The sequence below is a fragment of the Cucurbita pepo genome, chromosome LG09 (genome assembly GCF_002806865.2).
Source record: "Cucurbita pepo subsp. pepo cultivar mu-cu-16 chromosome LG09, ASM280686v2, whole genome shotgun sequence".
Classification (NCBI taxonomy): domain Eukaryota; kingdom Viridiplantae; phylum Streptophyta; class Magnoliopsida; order Cucurbitales; family Cucurbitaceae; genus Cucurbita; species Cucurbita pepo.
In genome coordinates this window covers 3,014,236-3,036,326 of record NC_036646.1, presented here as the reverse complement: position 1 = coordinate 3,036,326, position 22,091 = coordinate 3,014,236, and the positions used below count along the sequence as shown (strand labels likewise).

Genomic DNA, 22,091 nt, shown 5'->3' with positions numbered 1-22,091 from the left:
TATTAGAGAATGTGACATTTTTAGGAAAGCTGCTATATAGGTAAGGGGCCAATTTAGAAGTCCCTTTCTCATGGGGGTGAGCGTTGAGGCCAAATTTTCAATTTTCTAAATGCAAGAGATTCTCCACCTAAGGCAATTTAAGGCTAAGAACTTCCTACTTTTACGGCACAAGTTTAGACGAAGATTTAGTCTACCTAATAATCAATAACACTAAAACTTTGTTATAAATTATCCATTTCCCTTATTGGGATCCGAACTTAGAAAAATAGGGACAATAAACATCTATCTCGTTTGTATTTTGGATACCTGTATAACCATCGAAGACTTTTGAAGGGACCAATTCCTGGAAATTTAGAGGCGCTAAGGACAGAAATTGTTGGAGTTACCATTTAGGGCATTATATACATGCAGCGTTCCTTTCAAAAGAAAAGGTAGATTGAAAAGAAGTTAGACTTTGAAAAACTTGTACCCGAATTCGGGGCTTGTCATTCCTTCTTCCCAATCGCCCATTCGACGTCCCCCGAAAACGACTTGTTGGATACCTAAATATCTGTAGCTCAAAGTGAGAAAGTCAACAGGTTCCTTAATTAGATGCATACCTATAACCTTTATAATCTTTACAAGTAATCGTCCAGAAGACAAACTTACTCTGAGCTCAGAACAGTCAAACAGTTCAAAAGGACATCAATGGCCAAATAATCAGACGTACCGAGGTCGACCCTGCCACACATAATCGCACAACTTGTTTGAATTTTCCACATTGAGATTGAATAATGGAAATACAGTTAATTCCAAGAACTCTTACCAAACTCGGCCCCAGTTGTCCTGAAACTCAACATCACTGATATCATGAAATGATGACTGCATCACTTTAAACCCTTTATCTGCATCATACACAGGATTGTACTCCATCGATGAATTCGCCACCTGCAATTACTTTCTCGTATGAGTTCGAATAATGATTCATTGAAGTTTTTATTCCAACTGTTTAAGAATTCACTCAGCAGCCGTAGATTTGGTCCCATTAAGTCATTAGGAGGAGGTGTGAGAGACAGGCCACCTAACCAGGTTGGTTGAGCTATCCCTTTCTTTGGAAAGGAATCAGTAATTGGCTTCTAAATAACCAAATTCATATACAATTGAACGCGTTTTTCCTTTGCAAATAAATAAATAAATAGAGAGATCTAGAGAACCTACTTTCAACCATATAAAGCTGATAAAAACAATTAAGTAGTTGTGTGATACATTCATAATGTAAATGTTATCCCCACACGTCAAAAAGTCGAGTGAAAATAATGAAAACACTGGCTAAAAGGCCTTCCCTTCATTCGAATAAATAAGTAATGAAATTACCAAGAGAACTAATTTTGATTTGTGATATAGGTAAAAAAAAAAAAAAAAATGTAATTGGCTTCAGATCATTAGGGTTGTTGGAGGGTTGATATAATTAAATTACCATAATCCATTAGCTTAAGCTTTTGGGTTGATTAGTGATTTAACTATTAGAGAGGTCTTGTTGGACCTTCTACAAATTTTCAAGCCAATAATTGAGGGGAGGTGTTGGAATGTTGATATAATTAAATTTACCACAACCCATCCGTTTAAGATGTTGGGTTGATTGTTAATTTAACAAGGGTAGGACACTTCAATGAAGAATAAATCAATTAGGTTAAAAGATATATGAATTAACCTGTAAATTTGAAGAGTTGAAGGCCCCCAATCGACCCATGACGTACCATGACTGGATAACCTGCATGGTTACTTGTAATGTAAGTTATACAGAATATAAGGAAAGTTAAGAGTCATTCAGGGATGCACAGAGAGTGGCGGGAAAGTGGAAGATGGTCATTTTCAAAATTTATGCGGGTCAAGGAAAAGAAAAATTCTGATAAAGAAAACCATTCTGTGGCAATAAGAATTAACTTACACTGCCAAGAAGATCAACATCTCGATCAGATGGTGATCCAATCAACTCAAACCATATGTAGGAATCGAGAGGATTGAAGCTATGCAGAAAAACAGAGGGAAAAAGGATGGTTAGTTACTTAAAATGGTAAAGTTCGAACGTCTTATGAACAATTTGCCACCACATCAACATAATTTTCAATTCATTAGCAGCTTAAGGATGCCTAAAAGATTCACCAGACACAGCGTACAGGTATAAACAAATGTTAAGTGTGGAAAAAACCATGGTTAAACTTAAAAATCAGTTAATCGAGAAACGAGGACAAAATCAGCCACAGAGGATGTTCAAAGTTAGCAGAACTCCAATATCACTGTATCCTGGGATTGTAGAGAAATGATAGGAAAACAAGCATAATTTTCAAAAACCAAAAATCAAATAAATAACGAGAATGCATATTCCCATCCTCATATCAGCTGATAAGGTAAGAAAAGCATCATTTAACCATGGTACTGCCAGTACCCATAAAGCAGTAACTATATCCAAAAAAGTAAAACAACACGTCAAAAAAATTCATGACTTGCACATTTGGAAAACCCAAAGTTGAAACAAAATCCTATCATGTAAGGAAGCCATACTAAAAACTTATTTAATTAAGATACAGCTTTATTTAAAGGAGAACTTGTTGAATTAACACTACCTTTCAGGTTTTAAACATTTTTTTTCAAAACAGATTCGAAACCTGAGCAATTGAGAAGAACAAATTCACATTTGATAAGTAACGGTTCATTGCAAGAAAAAATGGAATTGGCAATGTGGTGAAATCTTTTCTTGTATTATGGAGAATTAGGCTTTGATTTTGGCGCTGGAAATGAGCTAACACTAGTGAGGACCAAAAAGGATGATAAACAAGTAAGGGGCGTTTATATAAAAAAAAATTACTCTCTAAAGCTGACTTTGAAGGCAAGGATGGAACCCGTTTTAGACTTTGTGAAATCTCTACCCTTCCTCCGAACTCTCTCTTCAACCTGCCACAATCACATTGGAAGATGTAATCAAGCACAAAAGTAGGAAAATGCCATTGTTTAACAGGAATTGCTGAAAAAAATTTAGAAGTTTTATCTTTACTGCATGATACCTCAGAGAAACAAACTTAATCTGTTCATCAGTTCTATCACTTATGTGAATGGCAACACGGACAAGTGTTTGATACATGAGATTCAGATTGGTTTTGATACTCTAGTAAGAAGCTAATGGCTTGTGATTGACAATAGATGCGAAATAAGTTGATGAACAACACATTTGTATACGAATTATTAGTCATATGAGAAACTTCTCCAGCAAAATGTTGTGTGATAATTAGGTTGATCTTCGAAGAATATAATATAAAGATCCAATACTAGAATATAAATCAAATGAGCAACTTATGAAACGGCAACTAATAAAGTAGTCCTGTTGATTATCCAGAAATAACATTTTCCTAGCTTCCGTGATATCATCTGCATCCGTTCATGACAGTACGCACCAATACTCAGAAATGTTGGACCAACAAAATTATATTCAACTATATCAACAAGATATAATGATAGTCCTACTCGACGCAAGCTTATCTTCTAAGACATCATACCGATGAATAAAGATATATCAAGGAAACATTAAATCCTACATCGCGAATATACTGCAAACAAGTTTGAAGCATTTTGTTAAGGTTTCTTGTCACTCAAAGTGAAGTGAAGAAATCTGAATAATAGATTAAAAAAACTGACACAATATCAAAAGCTGGAAGCAGTAAATGTTTGAAGAAGATGAATATCAGCCAAATCGATATACCTTTTTCCTCATTTCCTCTGGATTGCCAATGCTATCGCCAAGAACAGCGCGTAATTCCGCATCGTTTTTGCAGGCATCTTCTAACACTCTGTCGTTTTACCGGCGATTTCATTATCAATCGAATACACTAAAAAAAATGCCAACACACAATCATACAGAAAAGAGAGAGAGAGAGAGACTTCGCCCAGGCAGGATAATTGTGGAGACGATCATGCTCCCGTTTTCGCTTCTCTTCACGAAGCTTAAGCAATCGACGACTTCTAGCAGTGGTTCCAGAGCCCTTGGCGTCGGTTGCAGTCGGTGTAGAAGCACTCTTGGCATCGAACATAGATTCATGGCCGTTTTCAGAAAGCATAGCACGAGAACGAAGTGAAATTTGCTGAAATTCACGGTTTGAAGCAACAGATTTGAGGAAGATTCGTGGATTAGATAGAAAGTTGCAAGTGGAAGTAGCATTTCGAAAAGCCAACCCTAGTCCGATGCTCTCGAACACGGACATTCTCTTGTTCTTTCCTTTACCAGCTTGTTCTTCAGAAACTCTCGCACTAGTTCTCTTACGAACGACGATGATTCCCTCGTTAGCAAACAAAATTTGAAATTACGGTTTTTATCCATTCGAAAAGCTCTTAAATATCCTGTCACCTGCGATTTCCATTTTTATTATTTATTTATTTTCTTTTTGTGGTGGATGACCTAAATTTTGGACAGAATTAGCGTATAAAATTACCTGTTTACCCTTTGCAAGGCCACCATAGCTTATGGAATTACCGATTTGTTGGCGAGGCCACACTGTAATTTTACAATTTTTACTTCATTTGACTTTTCATTTAAAATTTTGTTTAATTCATTATCTAGAAAGAGCTATTCTTCTCAGATTTCTCGGTATATTTTCTTACAAGTTTTGTTATTGCATCTATAACAGCCTCGGGTTTAGGTGGACAACCCGGCATTGACAGGAATTAATTTATCGACTCCTCGAACAGTACTATAAGAATCGATACTAAACATATTTGCTCATATAATCTTACCAAGGAAAGAAGAGCCATTTTCATTGATTGTTCTTTTTAGCTGCGTGAATATAAGTGTTTCATCACACACCAAACTATTGAAAAGATTCGAAGAGGCCAATCAAATTAACTTGAATCCAACTGTCATCAATCTTTTCAATAATTTATGCTTCTACTCAGAGTTATTTATGTGAGATCTCATATTGATTGGAGAGAGGAACGAGTGTCAGTGAGAACATTGGGCCCAGAGAGGATGGATTGTGAGATCCCACATCGGTTGGAGCGGGAAACGAAGCAATTTTTATAAGGGTGTGGAAACCTTTCTCTAGCAAATGAGTTTTAAATCTTGAGAGGAAGCCTGAAAATGACAATACCGACTAGCGGTGGGCTTGGACTATTACAATTAAGTGCTTGAAGTAAACATATGAACGTGCAAAAGTTGTTCTAAATACAACTAAAGACAACCTTGAAACATTGTTTTAAGTATCATCAAATTAACATTAAAAAAAGGTACGTATCATCAAATTTTGATTCAAATGCATTTTGTCGTTCAACATCGAAAGCTTGATCACATTAGATTAAGACGGGTTTCAAAAATCTTGAGGGAAAGTCTAAAAGGAAAAACTCAAAGAGGACAATATTTACTAGCGGTATGCTTGGACTATTACTAAGTGTTTGAAGTAAACATATGAACGTGCAAAAGTTGTTCTAAATACAACTAACGACAACCTTGAAACTTTGTTTCCAAGTATTGAAATCATGTAGCAAGCATCATCAAATCGACATTCAAAAACAGATACATATCATCGAATTTTGATTCAAATGCATTTCGTCGTTCTAACGTCAAAAGGTTGATGACATTGGGAATGAAGCACAAATGCATTTGATGTCTATGTTCCAAATAGAGAACAACTATGTAAGTCCCTAACAAATAAAAATTCCAAAGAGCATTTGTTCATCCATATTGAAGAAGGAAAGGCGACATCTCAAACAGATAAGCATGTAAAATCCCAGGAAACACACACAGCATAGAGACTGAAGTGAAGACAATAATAATCAATCACAAGAACATTAGCGGTTTTTTCTCATTGGGCTTTAATGGGGAGTGAGAACATACATCTTACAGTCATGAGGGTCTACTTGAGCAGTAATTTGATGCTGAACCACCTGACTGGAGTGCTGTTGTAGGAATGAGAATTTCATAATCAGTCACAAAACCGAACGTTTTCTACTCGAGAGTCTACTTGAGTTTGAGAACAGTAACGTTTAAGTAAAACGTTGCCTAAAAAAGTACTAATTATTTTTGTTTCAAAATCATTGGTTTCAAGTGTGATTAGTAATTGTGAAAGTGCTACTCGAGTGCGAGAATTTTAAGTGAAAACGCTTTCTAAAAGAGTAATTATGTTTACTTCGACATCATTGATTTCAAGTGTTATTAGATATTGTGAAAGTGCTACTTGAGTTCGAGAAAAAGTGCTTTTAATTATATGATGTTGAGGATTGTTGGGAGGGAGAGTCCCACGTTAGCTAATTTAGGGAATGATCGAGGGTTTATAAGTAAGGAATACGCCTCCATTGGTATGAGGCCTTTTGGGGAAGCCCAAAGTAAAGCCACGAGAGCTCAAAGTGGACAATATCATACCATTCTAGAGATCCATGATTCCTAACATGGTATCAGAGTCATGCTCTTAACTTAGTCATGTCAATAGAATGCTCAAATGTCAAACAAAGAAGTTGTGAGCCTCGAAGGTGTTGTCAAAAGTGACTCATGTATCGAACAAAGGGTGTACTTTGTTCGAGGACTCCAGAGAAAGAGTCGAGCCTCGATTAAGGGGAGGTTGTTTCAGGGCTCCATAGGCCTCGGGAGAGGCTCTATAGTGTACTTTGTTCGAGGGGAGGATGGTTGAAAATTGTTGGGAGTGAGTCCTACATTGGCTAATTTAGGGAATGATGATGGGTTTATAAGTAAGGAATACATCTCCATTGGTATGAGGCCTTTTGGAAAAGCCCAAAACAAACCCATGAGAGCATATGCTCAAAAAGTGGACAATATCATACTACAGTGGAGGGTCGTGATTCCTAACACATGATTTAGATCTTACCTCCCATAAGTCTCGAGCAGTAACAGTAGTTGATGGACTCAAACCAATAGCTGACCAAGATGCAGTGATTTTGGCTCTATAAAAGCCTCTGTTCCACAGAACCACAGCGACTCTTTTACCACTCAGTGCCCCTGCCCAAACCTGTATTGTTTTTGTGTAGAAAAGTTAAGAGGAAAGTAGACTATCTTTTCATTTCCTTTTAGAATGTGTTGGTGATGAACATTTACCTCAAGATCTCCAAGTATGTAAACCTTCTTCCCTTGGACTCCAAGCTTATCTACATGGATAAAACACTTTTAGATGGGAGTAAATAATGTCATATTTGGTTAATGGTTAATCTTTCCATTTTATAGAGAGAAAATATTATCATGCTTGGTTTTTACTTACCCTGATTAACTGCAATAACCTCCTTATTACTTAACAATTTCAAGGTAATGTTGTCCATTGATCTGATGTCACATCCAATCAGCAAAGGAGCCTTTCACATATGAAGAACAGAAAGGAATCAATAATAAAGTAATAAGACACTTCTACTTAATGAAGCACAAAAAAGTCATATACTCAACCCTCAAATCAAGCAAAGTATTCAATCCTATCCTCATGTGGTTTTATTAAATGGTTTAATGAAATTGAAACCCGAATATGTCTTAATAAGATCTTAGAAATTACCAATCTAAAACTAAAACGTAGATTCTGGAAAAGTTTTACTCAATGGTACTTACTTTTGCCAGTGCCCAAATGCTAAAATGAGAACGGTATTCTGCTGTTGTCATCCCTCCGTTCCCCACTTCAAGCATGTCAGGATCTGAACAAAGGAAATTTTAAACTAAGATTATTTTCTTTAACATTTCTGAGATTGTAGTAGAGTTTTAGCCCAAGGGGAGAATTGTGAATAAATGGCCCAAGCCTACCACTAGCAGATATTGTGGTCTTTAGGCTTTCCCTTTCAGGCTTCCCCTCAAGGTTTTTAAAACACGTCTACTAGGGAGAGGTTTCCACAACATTATAGAGGGTGTTTCGTTCTTCTCCCCAACCAACGTGGGATCTCACACAAACAAAGTTATTTCATAATCATTTAAAAAAAAAAAAAAAAAAAAACAGTTTTCCTTGAATTTTATACTTTTCCTTGAAAATAGTTTTCCTAAAATTGTTCAAGGTTGAGTTTAAACAGAGATATGAAATGGGACCAACCAACAAGCTAACCAGCCAATATTTCTCTATATACAAGAGAATTGTTTTTCATATTGAACTACTATTCTTGAATTTACCATTCCATCCTCCAGGTTTAGCATAAGATGCCCATTTGTCATTCTGATCAGCAATAGTTGTCATACTGTACCATTTAAGTAGCAGCATCAGTTTCTTGCTAAAGGAAGCTTTTGGGACTTGAAATTCACATGGGGGAGAAAAGAAACTAGTCAAATAAGGTAGAGTTCTTGAAATTATTGCATGTTTCCAGAAATGATCATAAAATATATGCTTGAAAGAATGTATGCTTACTACCTATTCCAGTTGTCTTGAATATCTGATGTTGTTCTCCAACTATTTCCTACATTCACTGCCCAAGTAGCTGGGTCTTCTTGTCCCCTAAATGAGAAAAAAAACTTAAGAAATGAACTCCCTGTGTACTCTAGAATGGAGAAATAATAGAGTAAAAAATTGCTAACCATTCACATAAAGAAAAAAGTATGGGTCTCCCAGATTGTTGCAAGGCTTTAGTCATCTTCGGATACCTATGTCCCCAAGGAATTGTGTTGCAGTTATTTGGAAAATTCGATCACGAGAACGAAAGAGAAAAAGCTACTAAAGATGCATTTTGGTTCAAATCTCCCTTTATTTCTTTTATCGTCTTGACAACCGAAAAAGTCTTTGTCGCATCAATGGCGCTTTAGGAAAAGAGCTTAACTTTGTTACCGGGAATAGAAAGTACTGGAGGCCAAATAGGGTCGAAAGTTGGACTATTCTCTTACCTAAAGGACATAGAAAGCGAATCCTACCTTTCTTTTGGGCTTGTACCAGTATTTTCACAGTTATCATATTTCAAGTAATCGATCCCCTAGACAATAGTAGTATACATATCAGTTTCCTTTACACAAAAAACGAAATAATCTCTATTCCTGACTAGAACAAGGCTGCAATTTACCCATGATGCAAAGGTTTTTGCATCTTGTTCTTCGTGACCCAGGGAGCCTGGCATCTTCTTACTGCAAGTCTGGATCCTGAAGAGATTGTATTAACTTCAGTAAAGATCTAACTAAAACAGGGCCTGATAATGGAATTATAACCCGAAATATTTCAGCAAACAAAACTATCAGCAGCATTTTGATGAAGTGCAACAATGAAAATGAACGAGGAAGTTGTTTAAGCTGATGTGATTTGTGTATAAACATACCCAGCATCAGAGTAAATTCCGAGCTTGAGCCCTTTTCTATGAACATAATCTGCTAGGGCCTTAATACCAGAAGGGAATGTTGAAGATTTAGGAACTAAATTACCCTGAAAAAATCGATGGAACCTTCATCATCTAATGCAAATATTGGGATTTTCATCGTCATCATCCAAGACATGATATAGAACATTGAAATTTACCTTAGCATCTCTATTCAGTTCAGCCCAACAATCATCTAACTCGAATGGAAATATGATCATATTAATGTCAGAAACAGAAATCATGAAGCTGAAAAATCAAAGAAATGTAAAAAGAAAGAAATATAATCATCACCTAAATTGATGTATTGATATCCTAATGCAGCAAGGCCGCTGGATACCATTGCATCCGCTTAGCAAAAGAAATAGGATCGGTATCTCAGTCACTGTACACAAATCCAAACAGAAAAACGCCTTGAAAATCGAAAAATCACCTGTTTCCTTGATTAAATTCTCGTTTATGTTACATTGAAAGTGGTTCCAGCTATTCCATCTGAGCTCATTACGAAAAAAACAGAAGCAATCAGCAATCCATTTCTGTTGAAATGTCAATAAAACACTATTGAACGAAACCGAGAAGGCCGACAACTAAACGAACAAACTACACTATACTCAATCTGATCGATCCTCCTGAGACGGAAACAAAAATCATGATCAGAGAGTAATACTCACCCCATCGGAGGAGTTAGAGCGAGGCCATTATTGAGGAGAACTCTCCTGGGGGAATCATAATCAAACTCAGCGGCAAACCGTAGAGGTCTCGATCGAGTCGCTCCGGCCAACGCACCGCCATTGCCGTTGCTACTGAACAAGAAGGTCCAGAAAAGGACGGAGTAGAGGAGAAGCATAATCGAAGCTGGAGATGAAACCATGGCCGACGGCTGTAGCCTGTGATTGAGAGCATTGATGGTGAATGTACTATTTACAGAGTTAGTTTTAGATCAGAACTGGATGATTCGTTACCTCAGAGCATTGAATTCGCCAAGGAGACAGGATTTGGTAGTGCTTCTTCAATGAAGAACAAGCAATTATGGAGAAAGTGCGATCTGCCCATGCAGGCCATCAATGGTGGTTCCACCATGATTAAGAACACAACAAACTCAGCGTTACCCCCCAATAATTCCATCGAATTACTTATTATTTATTTATTTATTTATTATTATTATTATTATTATTTTGGTGAAGGCTAGAAGTCAACATAGTTTATATGGACGAATAAAAAATTAATTAGAAAAAATCGAAAATCAAAATGGACTTTTGTAGAGGAATGTTTGTTTCTAATTTTTATTTAGCAAATTGAATAATATATATTAATATATTTAATAACAATTTTTTCTATTTTATTTCATTTACAGGTTAGTCGATTCTAAGAGATGTGAGAAACTCGTTTGATAATACGAGCTTCAAAGGAGAACCAAGTTCAAATTCTTGAACAGGGACGTGGCAGCTAAGGGCAACATTCGAACTTCAAAGGTGAATCGAGTTCAAATTCACTAGACAGGGCATCGGGAAGAGTTCTTTTTCTATTTAAGAGTCCATCTACAAGGTTCCATCGCAAGATTCATCCACAAAGGGTGAGTCAAGGCCTAAGATCAAGCCAAAATGCGTAGTTGATGGACAACAGGTGAATATTTCTATACTACCCCTTGTTGGTTCCGAGGGACAAGGGACAGAGGAGACTAGGTTAACCGAAGGATGGATATCAGGCGCTCCCTAAAGTAACTCGAGCCAATGTTCGAGTACCAGGCGCTCCCTAAAGTAACTCATGTCATATTCCTAGGAAAAGCTCGAACGACTTTCAACAAAAGGGTACCTATACCTAAAACCGACACAAGTAAGTAGGTAGAGAATACCTAGAGACGTGAGACAACTCTCTCTAAGGAACTATAATAGGTACATTACATTAGTAATCGTTTCATCATTAGCTTAGCTAAAGTGGAATAAATAGTATGACAGGTTTTCCGTCCGGAAAATGAAACGAAACCCGCTTGATCGATATGAAAAAGATGCGCTCAAAAAGACCTCCTACACCCCGAGTTTAGTCAGAATTTGCTCTATCAGTTGCTCCCGCTCCGGACTGACTTCCTGGAAAGATAGGATTGGACAATTCCGCCGGTTCTGGAGCTGACCTGATTATTAGAGAAAGGGGAAAGAAAGGGATTCTACTTGAATTTTATTAACGAATATTAACATAAAAGAAAATATTCATCCTCTTCAATATTCATCCTCTTCATCCTCTTCAAGTGTGCGATATATTTCCCACAAATTGCTTTTCCAAAGTCTTATGCTTGCAAAAATAATAATAATAAAATATTATTATGATTTATTTATTCAATCCATTTCAAAATATTATGGGCAAGCCCAGCCCATGAAAGGCCCAATGGGCTTTAGGGAACATTACCTCCCAGAGATCTCTGGCTTGAACGACAGTGTCGTTAGGAATGCCGATCGTCCCAATAAGCCCTATCTGCCATCCCCTTCGATTCTCGCAAGCTCCGCCGGAATCTAAAAATTATTTAATTTTTAGATCCTGACAGGTTTGGGCTGGGCCTTTGTCTGGAACTAATCGAAGCGGCGGCGGAAGGAGAGCAGAATCGAAGCAATGGCGGCGGCCAGTTTCTCCATTTGATCAGAAGCGAGAGAGAGAGAGAGGAAGGAGTGGTGGAGTTTTAGGTATAAATAGAGAGGATTTTGAGAAGAGACCTTTTCTGTTCATTTACAAATCGGTTCGGTTAGTTCCGTCCCGATTCATTAGAACTTTTGTTGCAATTTTTTTTTTTCTTCCTATATATTATATTGAATAATCCTTTTGTGTTATAGGAGAGACGGAACCGGTAACATCCTGCCACGTATCTCATTTTTATCATAATTTTTTAATTTTATCTTTTTTATATATATATATATATATTTTTTTTTTTTTTCTTTTTATGTAAAGCTGAGGTTGGAAAGATCATACAATAAGTATAGATCATGATAGAAAAATAGCATCATAGATCAATATAGAACATGATAGCGAAATAGCATTATAGAATCAGTATAGATCATGACAGGGAAGTAGCCTCATAGAATCAATATGGATCATGACAGGGAAGTAGCATCATAGAATCAATATAGATCATGACAGGGAAATAGCATCATAGAATCAATATAGATCATGACAGGAAAGTAGCATCATAGAATGAGTATAAATCATGACAGGGAAGTAGCATCATAGAATCACAGGGAAGTAGAATCATAGAATCAGTATAGATCATAATAGAGAAGTATCATCATAGAATCAGTATAGATCATAATAGAGAAGTATCATCATAGAATCAGTATAGATCATAATAGAGAAGTATCATCATAGAATCAGTATAGATCATAATAGAGAAGTATCATCATAGAATCAGTATAGATCATAATAGAGAAGTATCATCATAGAATCAGTATAGATCATAATAGAGAAGTATCATCATAGAATCAGTATAGATCATAATAGAGAAGTATCATCATAGAATCAGTATAGATCATAATAGAGAAGTATCATCATAGAATCAGTATAGATCATAATAGAGAAGTATCATCATAGAATCAGTATAGATCATAATAGAGAAGTATCATCATAGAATCAGTATAGATCATAATAGAGAAGTAGCATCATAGAACAGTATAAATCATGATAAAAAAGTAGCATCATAGAAATAGTATAGATCATGATAGGGAAGTAGCATTGAATTTCGTGCTACCTTGTCCATGAAGTAGCATTGAATTTCGTGCTACCTTGTCATAGAAGTCAGGATAGATCATGATAAGGGAATAATAGTTGTTAGGTGTATTTAATGTAATTTTTCAACCTCTATATTATTTTAATTCAAATGAAATATGTAAATCTATATGTGACGGAGTTCATAAACTATAAATTTTAATATAAGATTCAAACTAATTAAAAGTTTTATTAAAAGTTTTAAATTTCATGAGAGAAAAAGGCATAATGAGTAATAAAATAACAATAAATAACTTGTAATTATTAAAGCACAATAATTAATATTATTGAATTTCTTTTTCAGTTTTTTGGTTTATGAAACAATTTTATTTTGTTTGTTTTCTATTATTACACAACAATAATATGGAGCAACCTTTCAACATGGGAGCTCAAATACAGGAATCATACTTATGTGCATCACTTGATTCAATTTAATCGAATCCTAAACATTGAACTTCATAAACGAATTTTCCTATTGCTTTTCACATCAAAACGAAAACTCACCAACTAAACACGAGTTATTATTCCTTGCCTAGTAGAACGTGTTTACGAGCCCAGTATTGTTCAAACCTCTGCCTCGCATATTCGATGTAATCAAAGTCGATGTCATTTACATGCTCCTGAAAATGAAAGGAACGAATCGATGATTAAGGATGTTGTTAGGAGATCAAGTTAGGAGGTTACGATATCATAATTCGAAGCATAGAACACGAACAATACATTATATTGTTCCAACACATGAGAAAAATAATATCATAAATGTTACTACGAAACAGAACAATGATTTTTTTCGCAGTTACAACACATACTAACCGAAAAATGCGTATAATTTATTGAAAAGAACACATGGTTCGGGGTCGGAAGAGTGAAATTACCGATATTATTCCCCAGAGGCCCCAAACAAGATGGCTAGCAAGAGTATACTTCTCAACATCTTGGACTAATTGCTCCACCTCAGCATCGCGGGGCTGCTGACCTGGCATATGAACATAATTGAGAGCCCAAATCAATAAGTAGCTCAAAAATGCATTCTTCATCTATCTCATCACTGAAAATTTTGAACTTCAAGTCCCAAAAATAGATGGTTCCTTCAGTGCATGCAATATGTACTGAAGTAAGATCGGACAAAAATCGAAAACTACTTGAACTTGCACAGAAAATCAAAGCATCTTGGGAATGAGCATTATATTGTACTCATACAGACAAGATCTGGCATGGTTGCATATTATTCGATCCCTTGACAACCATTCGTAGTTCCTATTCTATATAGTAAAGATCATAAAATTACCCGAAGCGCTCATATATGTTTGCACGAATCTTTTACGCTCCTCCAAACCTGTTACGGAAAAAAGAAGTCAATACTGCCCCTCAATCAACACCAAATACATAAAAATATATATACACAAAACAAACCAGGATATTTGGTGTAGTCCAAAACATGTGGAGTGTCTGTATGATAATCAGCAGTCATTTCACAGAAGTGATTTGCAATGTCGAAGGCGATGGGATTATAACTTGCATATTCATAATCCTGAGAAGGAGAGTTATGAAAATCAATTACGAGTAACGTGACTCGAATTTCAATTCTTCTAAAAAAGACATGATATTCTCTTGCCTAAATGGCTAAACTTGTATATGGGTTCCAGTTAAAAAAGAATAACATAACAATAACAATAACAATAATAATAAATACACCTAAATTAGCAAAAGTTCGAGCAACGGCAATATGTTCATGTCTCCATGAACGATTCGACTTCAAAGTACCAATCTTGGATAGATATTCATCAGATCAAAACAAACATAAAAGTCGTGGCCAGGCATGACAGATGCTATTGTAAGTGCTATGTTCCATGGTTAAAAACCGAAGGTTGTCGTAGTTTAGGTTGTTTCCTGACTACAGCTAACAAAGTGGCACTCCCATGATCACATCATATATACTTTGCAACACTCAGATACCATTTTCTCATTTTTCAATTGACAAATGACAATGAGCAATCTGTTTTCTAGATTTATGTAATGCAGTTCATCAAACAGTATATTTGGAAAAAAAAAAAAAACGTAGACATGATTTTTCCCCCTACTTCAAGAAAAATAAATTCTAAGGCAGCGGGAAAGAGAATATTACAATTATAGTTATTGATCTGGTCTCCTCGTCTAGCATTATGTTACCGTATTGTAGATCATTGTGGCAAAAACCAATACTTTGACGATCCCACAAGAGGTTCTTTTCCAATAGAGAAATCTCTTCTTCCATAGAATCCAAGCGAAAGGCTTTGGCTTCTTCAGGTGGAGAAATTCTTTTGGCAGCAATAAGCCAATTTCTGAAGTTTAGAAGGCAAAATTATGTCAGGACTACAAGAACAATAACGAGTGCAAGTGTAGATCGTTGTATCTGAAAAGGTTGAAGGGAAAACAAGATCAATCTAAAGTACAGTGTCATACCGCAATCTACTCCACAAGCTCGCATTCTTTGGACCCGGAATATCAAGATCATGGAACTCCTTCATTTTAAAGGCTATGAGAGAAGATATTTCTGAATCACGTAGATCCTCTGCTGATAATGTCTGACAATCATATAACAAGACAAAATAAACACTTTAAGAAGAAACACTATGCAAGTAACACAACAAAATGCTCATATTATATTAAATTGCCAGATATAAACTATGCAAGTAACACAATAAAATGCTCCAAGGCTGTTTCAGTAGCTGGCATAACATTACCATACCGTTCCTAAAAAAATATGCAATGTTACGAAAAGGTGCTAGGAAAAACCGGGTAGATAGAGATAAAACAAGCCACGTAGAAAATAGGAGTTGGAAACATGGCTATATGTTAGCATTGTGGTACAGCCATCTTCAAATTGCTATCCCACACTAAGCAAGGTGGAAATTTGATGAGCAAAAATGAATCTCCGTTGCAAAGAAACAAAAAGAAAGGGATCATCTTCTCACTAATTTACCATATCTCAAAATATTTTATAAATTTATCTACTTTTGAGATCCCTTTAATCTGATTCTTGAAAATTAAAATAAAAGTGAAGGCATGATTACAAAGAGAATAAAACCTGCATACCCTTGCACGGATGAACTCTTCAATTCGACCAGTTGAAAACCGCCCTAGAAGGCGAGGTCCCTGCCCATGCTTTGATATAAATTCAAATGTCTTTATTTCATCTTGTCGGTTAAAAAACACATCCACACCTTCACCATAAATCCTTACTAAAACCTTTCTAGAGACATCCTCTGTCTTAGTGGGCCACTTAATTTGGTAGACCTCATTGGTCATGGCTCCCTTCAAAGGGATCATTTGCCATGCACTTGAATCAGTTTCATCTCCCCATTTCCTAGCCAATTGCTGCAAAATCTCCCTTGCTTCTCTAGGTAGACGATCTTCTTTCTTATTAGTATTCTCCATTGTGACCATAGTTATACCAATTTCTAAAGAAAATCACTATCACAACAAACTTCTTCAGGTGAAATTAGCCGATCTGAAATTTTTTAAAACCAATAATTGATAATCAATTATCTTAAAGAAACAACTGTTCATGGTCAACATAAAAGCTAATCTTATTCAGCAGATTTTTTAAAGTAAAGTAATTATATAAAGATATTTCTTCTTTGGAAAGTAGGAATCAGACAAAAGAGGTGACATTCAGATGATGAAAATAACCCAGCGTATCGTCGCACTAATACCATATATCATATACTCGTATGTCCTATCAAGTATATTATTGTGAAATATCTAAAGCAGTATCAGAATTATATCAACACTGTTGCCACAATACATATATCCTTATAATTCAACAAAATTAAAGCTACAACCAACAGTCATTCCATTTCAATGCATAAAATATCAGTCAATAAGTGAACAAGATTTTAAGGTAAGCAAAACTCATGGGTGACACAGTTACACTAGCAAGTTAAAGCAAGAAATGTATCAGAATTTGGGAAGAATGAGAATGATCACTTGCAAATTATTCAAACATTAAATTCTGTATAGTGAATATGATCCAAACAACAAAAAACATAGCATGATTAGAGAAAAATTCTAGAAAATATGACCGTGTCTTAAATACACCAATAAAGATCGAAGGGCTGAAAAAAGTTAGAGGAATCCTCGGTAATTTACACTAACATTACAAAAAATTTTAAGATCCAAAAAGAAAAGAAGAAATCGTACAAAATCTGGACATTCTAAAATCTAACCTTTTACATTAAAGCAAAGAACGGAATTAAGAACTAGATTCATCCCATTCTACGCATTTACCCATCCCGGTTCGTAAAATTGAAAACAGATTTCGAATCTCACCAATCAAACGAACAGAAAAGTTTGCCTAAAAAGATCATCGTGCAAGAACCACCATCACGCCCTCGATTTCAGATCTCCAAAATTCAACAAGAAAAAAACCATAAAATTCAAAAACAATTCTACCGGAAGAACTGCCAAACCAATCAAGCTACCCGCACAACCAGAACCAATCCCTTCCCATATAATTGGCGCCATTGCAACAAATACATGATTAAGACAAATAACGAAAACTGCAAAAGTTGATTCCGAACCTTTTATCAGAAATGAACGGATACGGAATCTCAACACGTTGAAGAACAGCGAAAAGTTCCGAAAAGTTCCAGGCAAATCNACAACAAAAAACATAGCATGATTAGAGAAAAATTCTAGAAAATATGACCGTGTCTTAAATACACCAATAAAGATCGAAGGGCTGAAAAAAGTTAGAGGAATCCTCGGTAATTTACACTAACATTACAAAAAATTTTAAGATCCAAAAAGAAAAGAAGAAATCGTACAAAATCTGGACATTCTAAAATCTAACCTTTTACATTAAAGCAAAGAACGGAATTAAGAACTAGATTCATCCCATTCTACGCATTTACCCATCCCGGTTCGTAAAATTGAAAACAGATTTCGAATCTCACCAATCAAACGAACAGAAAAGTTTGCCTAAAAAGATCATCGTGCAAGAACCACCATCACGCCCTCGATTTCAGATCTCCAAAATTCAACAAGAAAAAAACCATAAAATTCAAAAACAATTCTACCGGAAGAACTGCCAAACCAATCAAGCTACCCGCACAACCAGAACCAATCCCTTCCCATATAATTGGCGCCATTGCAACAAATACATGATTAAGACAAATAACGAAAACTGCAAAAGTTGATTCCGAACCTTTTATCAGAAATGAACGGATACGGAATCTCAACACGTTGAAGAACAGCGAAAAGTTCCGAAAAGTTCCAGGCAAATCCCCCAAAGGTTCTGATTCTGCAGAGCAACACCACCGAAAAGTTCCGCATATCTCATATTATATGGCGCTTCTCTCGGTGAGAGGCGGCAATAAACAGAGAGATTTATTTATTATTATTATTTATTTATTTTAATACTATGTTTTACTTTGGGTTAATTTGTTATTTCTTAAATCAATTTAAATAATAATTCCACGTCGGTGGAAGAATGTCAGCCGTTGGATTTTTACATCGTTAGATCTTACGGACACAGTTGTGAAAGTTTATTAATATATTTTTCTCTATTAATATTAATAATAAATGTGTTTTTAGATTTTTAAAAAAATATTTAAAGGTGTTTTCTTAAGTTTTTTTTTTTTTTTAATTATTCAATTTATTTGAAATTAATTTTATTTATTTAACTAATGCATTAATTTATAAAGCTAAAAATATTATTTTAAAAGCCATTATTCTTATAAACTAACTAAAATATTATTTTATATTTTTGCAATATATATATATTTAAAAAAATAGTTTTGGGTAATTTTCTAATAGACCACAATATTGGGCTCCGGCATTGGGCTCCGACATTGGGCTCCGATATTGGGCTCCGACATTGGGCTTTTATTAAGGCCCAATCTATTGTCCAGAAGGCGCCTAAATGTAGCGGGAAATTACGGAAGCCCATTCAAGCCACGATCTAGCTTTTCGGCTTTCGTCTTCTTTCCGGCGGTTTCTTCTCACCGCGATTGAATTTCCCGATAATCAAACAGGTCTGCAATCTTTATCTTGTATCTTCAATCTCTCTGCGGATCGAATTGTTCCAATGTCGGCTCTCTTTTTTTTCCATGTTTATACGGCGTTGATGTTTTAATTTATGTTGTTCGGCGATTGGATACTGTAAATTTGAGGTTTATCGTCTAGGGTTTTGCTGGGGATTTTATGCTGTTTCTCTATTGCTTGTTTATATCAATGGAAGTTTCTGGTTTTTGGTGAAAAAGAAAGGCAATATTTTATAGGGAATACGCTGCTTTTCATTTTAATATTAAGATGGTTCTGATTTCAATGCAGCTTGCGGAGTGTTGCTGATTGTCTTAAAATGTTCAAAAATACGTTTCAATCCGGATTCCTCTCTATATTATATAGCCTCGGGTATGTTTAGATGTTTTAATGTCAGTGCTTACAGTCTGTCAAGGGTTTTGTTTTTTGAATTCCAGGGACTGATGCTTTGTTTTATTTTATGTATCCTTTTCTATAGGAGCAAACCGCTACAGATATGGGATAAAGAAGGTGAATTTTTTCATCTACGGACTGTGGTTTTTTATTTGCATTTGGNCAAGGGTTTTGTTTTTTGAATTCCAGGGACTGATGCTTTGTTTTATTTTATGTATCCTTTTCTATAGGAGCAAACCGCTACAGATATGGGATAAAGAANTTTTTTTTTTTTTTTTTTTTTTTTTTTTTTTTTTTTTTTTTTTTTTTTTTTTGTCTGTTTGGTGTTTGAGAACACTGCTGTGGTTTTATTGGGTGATTTGAAGAAACAGTGAAGCCTAGTTGTTCACAATACCATTAAATTTAGTTGTGTTAGTTGCCAATATGAGCATAGTTTAGCCTTTAAAGCATCTACTCCGACCTCGAGTGGAGGTTCAAATTTTCACTCCCACTTTGTTGTTCTAAAAGATAATTCGGGGTATTGGTGTTAGTTCAAGTGGAGGTTCTAAGTTTTCCTATTAATTTTTGAATGCCATGTGGGAATTGGTATGGATTGTTTCTGAGGTTTAAATCCTATTAAGTGAACAGCTTGCATCAATGAGAAGCCTTTTGTTTTCCATGTTTATTATAGCAGAAACCCTTCAATTGCTACATGTCATTTCATATTGGGTTAAAAAGGTTTTCAGTTTCTGCAATATAACTGTTCTAATAGAGAACAGGATATGGATGTTTGCTACCATTGCAATTTTTGGCCTACTTGTTTAAATAATGGGCGATGAAGAATGTTACTCTGCTAGTTTATTTAGGACTTGTATTCCGTAATTTAAAAACTTTGGGGCATGTGCCATTCGCGTTCTTGTGGTGTAGAAGTTCTTTAATGTTGTAGCTGGGATGTTGTGGGACTGTCGAGATGTTTTCGAGTATGCTAATGAAGCTAAGGCTGATATGTTGTTGATGGAAATTTCTAGTTTCTAGAGCTAAAGGAAACATGAAATGTTACCAACTTTTGAAAGCATTTTTGTATTCTTTTTTGGCAGTTTCTAATGGCCACATCAAACGCCCTCAGGATGAAGACATCCAATCAAACGTTATTGAAATTGTTGGATCAAAACTTCAGTCTACCTATATAACATGCCCAGCGGACCCAGCGGCTACACTGGGTATAAAATTGCCATTCTTGGTTATAATCGTGAAGAATCTCAAGAAATATTTTACATTTGAGATTCAAGTTCTTGATGATAAGAATGTCAGAAGACGCTTCCGGGCTTCTAATTTTCAAGTGTGTAAGTCTTACCTTTATCTAGCTGCTGTTACTGAAACACTTGTGCACGAATACCACACCCTTGAAAGATATCAACTATTCGATTATTGAATGGCTTTAGTTACCATTGCTTCTATATATGGATATTGTTTGATGTGACATTTTGCTTAACAAAACTTTTTAATTCTATGAGTATGGTATAAGATGATGACAATATCTCTTCTATTATGCAGGCTATCACTAGAGTTAAGCCATATATCTGCACCATGCCTCTAAGGATGGATGAAGGTTGGAACCATATCCAATTAAATCTGGCTGACTTAACTCGGAGGGCATATGGCACAAATTATGTCGAGACATTACGAGTTCAGGTACATGCAAACTGCCGCTTGAGGAGGATTTACTTTGCAGATCGCTTGTATTCGGAGGAGGAGCTTCCGCCAGAGTTTAAGTTGTACCTTCCTACACAGGTAATTTTTCAATCCATGCAAACTCCTGAACCAGCATTTTGTTTCTCCATTTAAGGGATTGTTTTTTTGGGATAAATTACAAGTTAAATTCCTCGACTTTGTTGTGTGTATTTGGACCCTAATTTGGACCCTAAATTTTTAAGTGTTCCTCAACTTCCAAGTTTGTGTCTAATAAGTATTTAAGATTTTGTCTGATAACTCAGTTTGTGCCTAATAAGTATTTGAACTTTTAATTTTGTGCTTAATAACCCTTTGACAAAACTAAAGTTTTTAAAAACATGAAAGGTCATCGATTAAATTTGTATTTTTTAAAGTTATAAATAGCCACAAATATCGAAGTTAAAAGACTATATTATAATTTGACCCTTTTTTTTTTTTCTTTTTCCTCCATTATTTTCTTGCAGAAAGCTTAACAAGGTTTCTGTCGTATTAAGCATCAGTGCATCTTGGGGATCTTGAAGTTGCAACTCTTTTCTCCGCTCGAATACACCCAACCAAAAATGAAAAATGAACGTCAAGTGTTTTGTTCTATCTAAATTCCTATACAGCTTAGTGAAGTAGTGGACTTATGTGAGCTAATTGCAGCTCTCTGTTTTAAATGATAATGCAAACGTGAACAAGACTAATTAGTAACTCGTTCATGAGCTTGTTCCTGTTCTTTTGGCTGGACTGTGGGGCTTAGTCTAAATTGAATGGTTGTCGGATCTTTTGACGATGTTATGGAGACTTGAGGTCGTTCGAATCCATTTTAAGAATTTGGTTCAATTGATGACTTGTAAGTATAACATTCTGTGCACTGCACTTATTAGTGTTTAGTTCTGCAAGCAATTCATTGCATGTTATTGGGGATGTTTACAACTTGATACTATTTGCTCATACAATTACAATTA

At 35.5% G+C, this 22,091-nt stretch overlaps 4 protein-coding genes and 1 long non-coding RNA gene across 9 annotated transcripts; 1 reads left to right on the top strand and 4 right to left on the bottom strand.

Annotated features, from left to right (window-relative positions):
- Window positions 1-217: 217 nt before the first annotated feature.
- On the bottom strand, window positions 218-4,329 carry LOC111801693. The gene is made up of 8 exons (XM_023685800.1): window positions 3,913-4,329; window positions 3,734-3,821; window positions 2,846-2,931; window positions 1,928-2,006; window positions 1,691-1,750; window positions 806-927; window positions 649-720; window positions 218-550 (listed from the first exon to the last, which is right to left on the bottom strand). Exons 1-8 carry the CDS (start codon window positions 4,230-4,232, stop codon window positions 448-450), a joined length of 930 nt encoding a protein of 309 aa, XP_023541568.1. The 5' UTR covers window positions 4,233-4,329; the 3' UTR covers window positions 218-447.
- Window positions 4,330-5,525: 1,196 nt separating this feature from the next.
- Window positions 5,526-10,396, bottom strand: LOC111801692 (alpha-galactosidase-like). The gene is made up of 16 exons (XM_023685799.1): window positions 10,233-10,396; window positions 9,942-10,157; window positions 9,704-9,762; window positions 9,565-9,621; window positions 9,432-9,466; window positions 9,235-9,338; window positions 8,986-9,061; window positions 8,840-8,898; window positions 8,510-8,575; window positions 8,346-8,429; window positions 8,111-8,175; window positions 7,565-7,647; window positions 7,230-7,320; window positions 7,070-7,119; window positions 6,843-6,983; window positions 5,526-5,919 (listed from the first exon to the last, which is right to left on the bottom strand). The coding sequence occupies exons 2-16, from the start codon at window positions 10,139-10,141 to the stop codon at window positions 5,836-5,838; spliced, it is 1,254 nt and encodes a 417-aa protein (XP_023541567.1). The 5' UTR covers window positions 10,142-10,157; window positions 10,233-10,396; the 3' UTR covers window positions 5,526-5,835.
- Window positions 10,397-11,148: 752 nt separating this feature from the next.
- Window positions 11,149-11,958, bottom strand: LOC111801695. Its single transcript, XR_002816168.1, has 2 exons — window positions 11,671-11,958; window positions 11,149-11,556 (listed from the first exon to the last, which is right to left on the bottom strand). It is a non-coding gene; the product is annotated as an uncharacterized LOC111801695 (long non-coding RNA).
- A 1,343-nt stretch (window positions 11,959-13,301) lies between these two features.
- LOC111802701 (probable choline kinase 2) lies at window positions 13,302-18,372 on the bottom strand. Of its 3 annotated transcripts, none has more exons than XM_023687164.1 (8): window positions 18,203-18,372; window positions 16,090-16,504; window positions 15,457-15,578; window positions 15,140-15,335; window positions 14,428-14,545; window positions 14,303-14,350; window positions 13,890-13,990; window positions 13,302-13,634 (listed from the first exon to the last, which is right to left on the bottom strand). In XM_023687164.1, exons 2-8 carry the CDS (start codon window positions 16,438-16,440, stop codon window positions 13,536-13,538), a joined length of 1,035 nt encoding a protein of 344 aa, XP_023542932.1. In that variant the 5' UTR covers window positions 16,441-16,504; window positions 18,203-18,372; the 3' UTR covers window positions 13,302-13,535. The 3 variants fall into 3 exon arrangements, with proteins under 3 accessions (XP_023542932.1, XP_023542930.1, XP_023542933.1); XM_023687162.1 differs by lacking the exon at window positions 18,203-18,372 and adding an exon at window positions 17,577-17,664; XM_023687165.1 differs by lacking the exon at window positions 18,203-18,372 and adding an exon at window positions 17,326-17,483.
- A 568-nt stretch (window positions 18,373-18,940) lies between these two features.
- On the top strand, window positions 18,941-22,038 carry LOC111801385 (cilia- and flagella-associated protein 20). Of its 3 annotated transcripts, none has more exons than XM_023685361.1 (6): window positions 18,941-19,031; window positions 19,330-19,410; window positions 19,517-19,548; window positions 20,508-20,749; window positions 20,965-21,201; window positions 21,606-22,038. In XM_023685361.1, the coding sequence occupies exons 2-6, from the start codon at window positions 19,358-19,360 to the stop codon at window positions 21,612-21,614; spliced, it is 573 nt and encodes a 190-aa protein (XP_023541129.1). In that variant the 5' UTR covers window positions 18,941-19,031; window positions 19,330-19,357; the 3' UTR covers window positions 21,615-22,038. The 3 variants fall into 3 exon arrangements, with proteins under 3 accessions (XP_023541129.1, XP_023541131.1, XP_023541132.1); XM_023685363.1 differs by lacking the exon at window positions 18,941-19,031 and adding an exon at window positions 19,032-19,086; XM_023685364.1 differs by lacking the exon at window positions 18,941-19,031 and adding an exon at window positions 19,118-19,169.
- Window positions 22,039-22,091: the final 53 nt, after the last annotated feature.

Excerpts from the sequence above, each read along its gene's own strand:
- LOC111802701 (XM_023687164.1), bottom strand. The coding sequence starts at position 16,440 with ATGGTCACAATGGAGAATACTAATAAGAAAGAAGATCGTCTACCTAGA. Across the intron at positions 14,351-14,427 it reads GGACTACACCAAATATCCTG|GTTTGGAGGAGCGTAAAAGA; the intron begins GTTTGTTTTGTG and ends TTTCCGTAACAG. Across the intron at positions 13,635-13,889 it reads GCCTCTGGGGAATAATATCG|GAGCATGTAAATGACATCGA; the intron begins GTAATTTCACTC and ends TTTCATTTTCAG.
- LOC111801385 (XM_023685361.1), top strand. The coding sequence starts at position 19,358 with ATGTTCAAAAATACGTTTCAATCCGGATTCCTCTCTATATTATATAGC. Across the intron at positions 19,411-19,516 it reads TCTATATTATATAGCCTCGG|GAGCAAACCGCTACAGATAT; the intron begins GTATGTTTAGAT and ends CCTTTTCTATAG. Across the intron at positions 19,549-20,507 it reads ACAGATATGGGATAAAGAAG|TTTCTAATGGCCACATCAAA; the intron begins GTGAATTTTTTC and ends CTTTTTTGGCAG.
- LOC111801693 (XM_023685800.1), bottom strand. The coding sequence starts at position 4,232 with ATGTCCGTGTTCGAGAGCATCGGACTAGGGTTGGCTTTTCGAAATGCT. Across the intron at positions 1,751-1,927 it reads ATGTTGATCTTCTTGGCAGT|GTTATCCAGTCATGGTACGT; the intron begins GTAAGTTAATTC and ends GTAACCATGCAG. Across the intron at positions 721-805 it reads GACAACTGGGGCCGAGTTTG|GGTCGACCTCGGTACGTCTG; the intron begins GTAAGAGTTCTT and ends TATGTGTGGCAG.
- LOC111801692 (XM_023685799.1), bottom strand. The coding sequence starts at position 10,141 with ATGGTTTCATCTCCAGCTTCGATTATGCTTCTCCTCTACTCCGTCCTT. Across the intron at positions 9,622-9,703 it reads GAATTTAATCAAGGAAACAG|CGGATGCAATGGTATCCAGC; the intron begins GTGATTTTTCGA and ends TCTTTTGCTAAG. Across the intron at positions 9,467-9,564 it reads ATATCAATACATCAATTTAG|ATGATTGTTGGGCTGAACTG; the intron begins GTGATGATTATA and ends CATTCGAGTTAG.